The following is a 6,779-nucleotide window of genomic DNA, read 5'->3' as shown; positions in this document are numbered from 1 at the left end:
ACTCAAAGTTCTCCAACTTGGGCGGAAGTCGCACGAAATTTTAAACGGCTAGCAAGCCAATTACTAGCCGCCACATGTGAATAATTTAGCACTGGCCAATAACGGGACACAAATTTGCATTCGAATGGCGGGAACTCTCTTGCACCGGGGTTTTCTGTTGCAACGGAAAACCCTTTGCTTTGCAAGAGGCTCTCATGTGGCGGGAAAATTCCATCGTGCCGAGGCACCAAAATTACTGGGTTGTGACGCAATTAAACAAACATTGGGCTGAATTCTAGTCTGTTACATATGAGCAATTAATGCTGACTTGAAGAAGAGTTGCAAGACTAGTATTGTGGGTATCATAGGATAAACTATCCTCATGTATAGGAATGAAAATAACTTCTACCTTCCTGCATAATCCACAAAGCAGTACACATACTACCATCTTTATTTTTCTTTTTGTTTAGAACAACTATTTTCTCTTGTTTTCTTAAGAAGTACAGATTCTTTTTGTACAACTGGTAATGTCTTCCATAGCCATCTTAATAGCACTTGGTCTTCTGTTTCATAAGAGACATAAAAGAACAAATGGTAATGACAAACTCTGGTGACTATATTTATGCTTTTCTAAAGCACAAAGGGGTTTATTCAATGAACACAAAAAACAGGTTTCCAACCAAAAAATGAAAGGATTTTTTTTAACAGAATGATTGGGACTCACTGCTCCAAAATCCTATTTGTTTTGCAATACTTCTTGGAAGCCCTTTTTAGGACTTTCACATGCTAGGACTTGTGTAAATATATTATATCAGATAATTCCCAAAGGATTTAAACTGTCATTTAGAGCATGACTTTATATCTGGGTGTATTTTTGCTTTACTTTTTTCAGTTCCTTTGTAGGAATAAAGAATAAGGTATGTACTACTAAAGAATAGGTTTTTCTAGGAGTAAATGAGGGTGAGAGCTTAAGTTCTGTATGTCTGTCATAAAGGACAAAAATTAACAAGGGATATAAATCATCATGCTTTATCCAAGGTGGTATATTCTCTGGAAAGTATTTTGCACTAGACTGTTTTAAAAAATCTGTCAAATACTTATCTCTACCATGTCCAGTCAGAGCATGGAGCTAGTCTTTCTAGCAGTCATTAGGCTAATGGCAATCCATCTTTGAGGAGGATTTAGTGATTCTCCTAAACTGTATCAGTTATTTGGGTTTCTTTTATAGCATTCTTATTCACAGGAGGCATTGAAATAATTCACAATTTGGAAGCCAAGACAGCTTTAGAGGTGGTAGGGTGTGAATGGGTACAGTATTTTTCAAGGAAAGTAATAAATATTTCATTATTAAAGAAAAGTGTCATAAAAATTAAGTACAGGTGACCTCCCACACTTAATTGTAACGGGGATCTTCAGTTTGGAAGTTACTTTCATGATTTTAATTCTGAGCTTGCTTTATTTAACAACACAAGATAGGTTATCTGGAAAAACTTATTTTCTAGCTTTATAGTACAAAACAAAATACAACATCTTACAAAACAGTTTGCTCGGCCTACTTTTAGAATCAGGTCAAACTTCTGTTGTTCATACAAAAAACCTTTTTACCTATTATGAATAGCACTTAATGCTTAAAAATATTTAGGTAAAAAATAAACAATGTAAATTTATCCCCTTTTGTTTACTTTTGCTAACTCCTTGATTTGTTATTGCTGTTAGTTTTTATTTACTCTTCAGTAAACGTTACTATTCTGAATAATGGCACATTAATATGCTGAAGCCTACTGAAACTTTTTTTTTATCACTGTCAAACATGGAAAAGTATATCCATGATCTCTGAGCTTGGGGCTTAAAGCTACTTGATAGCATCCTTTTAATGTTTGCAACAAGGCAGATGAAATTACAATTGGAAACTCATGAATGTAAATTGATGCCTTGCTCAGCGGTAGAAGGACACTGTTACTGGTTCCCCTTCAAAGAGAGCTGGCAATATTGCTGAGGAATAAGTGCAGGATTCTTTTATAGGTGTGAACTTTGCATGTAATTCTTTACATGTAGAATGGAGATACAAAACAGTACCATGTCAGACAAACCTGAAGATGAATTAAGTGTAAGTATGTGATTTAAACGCATTCAGTTATATTACTAGATCTGTGTGCTCTGCTAAAGAGTTAAACCTTATTCACAAAGTATGATGATATCTAAGTTCATTGTGATAAAGCTTATTTATTTTACCACTCTGAATGTGACATGCCAGTTTCTTCATGTGTCTTTTGATAAAATGTACTATGTTGCATACTTGCAGAGTTGGAATTGTGCAAGTGTCAATGTAACAGTATGTAAAGCTTAGGTAGGTCATGATGACCTAGGACATTTTCCTGCCAAAAATATATATTTCCAAGTGGGAGAACTCACTATTAAATATAGGTACTTTTCAAATAACTAAGTATGGCTATCTCTCCACTGAAGTCTGTGCATGACAGATAGAATAGGAAGGAATTAAATAATTCATTGTACTGTGACACTTAAATAGCCTTATTAGCCAGAATGGATCTGATGATAGAAAAATTGAATGGAGGCAGGAAAATGCTTCCTTGTTGTTATGAAGGAGAAGAAAAACCTAATCCAGGATGATTAACCTCTTTTTGCTTCTACTGCTATAAAACATTTAAACTAATTTACTGTGATGTTGAAAATAGCTTAGCTTTCAGTGCTCCATTAGCTTAGTGCTTTGGCTAATACACAGAACTTGGTGCATAAAGTGAATTTTTAATAAAACTGTCGTAAATAGCATTGATCTATAAGTGTCTTGTAGGAACGTATTCGCACACTCACTAGCAATGCAAATGCTGAACAGCCATCATGTGTTTCTCAAGTTTGGTGGGTGAGGATATCTACTTCTCCCATTAAATTCTGCTTAAATACAGCCACCCTGATGGGTAGGCACAAAGGAAATTACTAGAAAATTACTTGAATTAATTTTAATAGAAATAAGTCTTGCAAAAATGTTGGTGTAAGCTGAGAGTTGTTTGGGGTTTTTTTTTGCGGGGGGGGGGGGGGGGGGGGGGAAGGGGACAGCTTGATTATTTAAATTGGCCTCACTTTCAGGTGTCAGGTACTAAGCATTCAGTGAGCATCTTTAAACTATCATGTTGGGCACCTTTATAGTGTTCTTGACCATAACCTTCAAACAAATGAGTTTCATTTTCTATTTGTAATCATTATACAGAATTGTACAAATGAGTTTCATTTTCTATTTGTAATCAATATACATAATTATACCCAATTTAAAAAGGCCTTTTAAAAATACTACAGAAAAGACTAAGGTAATCATTTTTCATGAGGTATACAAAATGGGCATTATTAATTCTTTTGAAAATGGCAAAATGACATGAATAGACTTTTAGCTCTTGTTTGGTATCTTGGTTTGGTATTGGAAGATAGCCTGTGTTACAATTTTACTACTTCCCTAGCCAAATACAGTTGACTCTATCCTAATAAGATGCTTAGACCTGTCAGGGAATTGTAACAGTCAAATATGTGGTAGAGTTGGAGTGATGTTACAGCTGTGATGGTCCAGGAAATATGCAAGAGGTCAGGATTTTTGTATACCCAATCTTTTACTGGACCAACTGAATGGTTAGGATAGACTTAGACCAGCTTTTGAATGCAGCACATTCTTTATTCTTTTTAAGCAGACCTGAAGAGCATGCTGCATCCAAAGCTTGTCCAAATCTATTGCAGCCATGCAGTTGGTTCAAGAAAAAGTATCACCCACAAAAATCCTTGCCAGCAGTCAAATATGATGATCAATCTTACAGGATATTGTTCTACTTCAATTTCTTCCTTAAGGACTGATCCTAAGAATACTTGTATGAATGGGTAATATCACTTAGCAACGTATGTAAAAGAAATGATTGTTAAACTTGGCTTTGAATTGGTGGTAGGCTACATATTGACTTGCACAGTGTTATAACCTGTGTTGAACCAAAAATCTACTTTGCTAATATAAATAATATGAAATCATTTGTTTGATTTAGGACTTGAGACCCTCTGGGTTAAAATATGGTGGGGAATGTGGTGAAGGGGATATAACAGTAGGAGCCTACTACAGACCTAATCAGGAGCAAGAGTTTGACCACAAATTCACAGGGGAACTGCATGCTCTCTGTGCATGGTTGTCATGGGTGACTTCAACTACCGTGAAATCTCATGGGAAGAGCACTCAGCCAAATCCAATCAGTCACAAAGCTTCCTCACACACATTGATGAGCTTTACTTGTCTCAAGAAGTCTACAGGTTGACAAGAGGTAAGGTGCTGCTGGACCTGGTACTGGTCAAAGGGGATGATCTAGTGACCGACCTGAAAATTGAATGGAAGCTGGGAGACAGTGACCATGAATTGATCACTTTTTCTATCTATCACAAAGCTGGCAAATGCAGAAATCAGTCAGCAATGCAGAAATCCTCAACTTTAGGAAAGTCGACTTTCACAAGTTCAGGAAGCTAGTTGTCAAGGCCCTGAGATGCCATGATGACAAGGAGGGGAGTCCATGATGAGTGGTCACTCCTTTAGGATGTAATCCTTGAAGCACAAGGGAACAAGGGAAGTCCATTCCAGCCCATACGAGAGGTAGCAAAAGGGTGAGGCGACCCCCTTGGTTCAATAGGGAACTCATGGACCTCCTGTACCTAAAGAGAAGCTTATAAAGGGTGGAAGTCAGGTAACACCACTAAGGAGGAGTATTCAGCATTGGCCCAAACCTGTAGGGAGCGAACTAGGAAAGCCACGGCTGAAACCAAATTCAAACTGGCTACAGGAATCAAGGACAATAAGTCCTTCTTCAGACATGTGGAAAGTCAGAAAAAAACCCCAAGGGCAACATTGGGCCCTTGCTAAACCAAATGGGGAAGCTGATAACTAACACCTGGGAAAAAGCCAATCTCCTTAGCAATTACTTTGCATCGGTCTTCCACTAGCTCAAGGGGATCACCCTGCCTGACAAGATGCAGGATTATCAGGGGAAGGATGAACATATGCCCATCATTGGCATAGATCTTGTGATGAAACACCTTGAGAGGTTGGACATATACAAATCAGCTGGCCCAGATGGAACGCACCCAAGGAAAGGAACTGGCTGACATAGCATGGCCAATAGTGAGGATATTCAAGAACTTGTGGCACTCAGGCGAGGTACGTGAAGATTAGAAGAGGGACAATATGGTGTCTATCTTCAAGAAAGAAGGGAAGGAAGATCCAGGGAACTACACGCCAATCAGTTTGACCTCAACCCTGGAAAGGTCTTGGAAAAAATCATCAAAGAAACCATTAACAACTGTCTAACAGAAGGCAACACTCTGGTAGATAGCCAACATGGCTTCACTGCAGGTAGATTTTGCCTGAACAATCTCATTTCCTTCTATGACCAGGTGACACTTAACCTGGACAAAGGAGAATAGACTGATATCATATCTTTGGATTGCAAAAAGGCCTTTGGCCTGGTGTGCCATGATGTCCTCATGGAAAAATTGCGGAGCTGCCACCTCGACAACTTTACGGTCCATTGGCTGGGGAACTGGCTCTGTGGTTGGGCCCAGAGAGTGATAATTGATGGAACTGAATCAACATGGCATTTGGTGACCACTGGCATCCCCCAGGGCTCCATTCTCAGACCTGTACTCTTTAATGTATTTATAAATGATCTGGACTCTGGTGTCAGAAGCGAACTGGCTAAGTTTGCTGACAACACCAAACTATGGGGAAGTGTTCTTGCCCTAGAGGATAGGCTGGCAATCCAAGTCGACCTCGACAGGCTTGCAAGGTGGGTGGATCAAAACGTGATGGCATTCAACACTAAGAAATGCAAGGTGCTCCACCTTGGGAGAAAAAACCCGCATCACACTTATAGACTGAAAGAGACTTGGGGGTCATGATTGACCACAAGATGAACATGAGCCACCAATGCAATGCTGCAGCTGGCAAAGCAAACAAAACTCTAGCTTGCATCTACTGATGCATGTCAAGGAAGACCCAGGAAGTTGTCCTCTTGCTTTACTTGGCCTTGATGAGGCTGCAGCTGGAAATACTGATTCCAGTTCTGGGCTCCATAACTCAGAAAGGAGAAGCTTGAAAGAGTCCAGAGGAGAGCCACATGCATGATTAGAGGATAAGAGAGCAGGCCTTGTGAGAAGAGGCTAAGAGCCATGGGACTCTTCAGCCTGGAAAAGCCTAGGCTCAGGGGTGACTTGGTGACAGCCTATAAGTACATAAGGGGTGGCATCAGGATATGGGAGAACATCTGTTCACCAGGGCACCCCAAGGAAAAGCAGCAGTTTTGGAGACACTGTGTTTACTATGCAGCTGCCAAGATGGCAAAGTCCAGTGTCAACACTCTTGCAGCCATTGCTGTTGGCTGGGCACAAGGTTTTGCCTGCCAGTAAATGATCTGTTGGTAGTATCTTGATCAGACGCATGATGTGGGAACAACACTTACTTTACAGGAATGTTATATAAAGAACTATGTACAGTAAAGAATTAATAGTCTTGTTACTGGCCTCACAAGGCTCTGGAGTCTGCCTACATGTGACGCTATGTCAACATAGCACTGCACTACAGCGATGTAGCATCCACGAGTGTCTACATGCAACCCACAGCTACTTCACCATAGTGACACACTCCCCTGGTACAGTATATTCTGGAAGTGCTAAATCATGGTGCAGTAACAACATTGCTATAGCGACACATGGAGACACACCCAGAGTGTCCAGATAGTATATAGGAGAAGGTCTGGATGAGGCAGCTG

The 6,779-nt window shown here is 39.7% G+C and overlaps 1 protein-coding gene across 1 annotated transcript in view; it reads left to right on the top strand.

Annotated features, from left to right (window-relative positions):
- The first annotated feature begins 5,086 nt into the window (after positions 1-5,086).
- Positions 5,087-6,779, top strand: part of TMPRSS7 (transmembrane serine protease 7) — a 47,359-nt gene continuing 45,666 nt past the window's right edge. The window contains exon 1 of the mRNA XM_025214259.1: positions 5,087-5,170. Within this exon, the coding sequence (XP_025070044.1) occupies positions 5,087-5,170 (84 nt within the window). The remainder of the gene's footprint in view (positions 5,171-6,779) is intronic.

The sequence above is a fragment of the Alligator sinensis genome, unplaced genomic scaffold, assembly GCF_000455745.1.
Source record: "Alligator sinensis unplaced genomic scaffold, ASM45574v1 scaffold359_1, whole genome shotgun sequence".
NCBI lineage: Eukaryota > Metazoa > Chordata > Crocodylia > Alligatoridae > Alligator > Alligator sinensis.
Note: the sequence above shows the minus strand (reverse complement) of the source record. Positions and strands in the feature narration are given on the sequence as shown.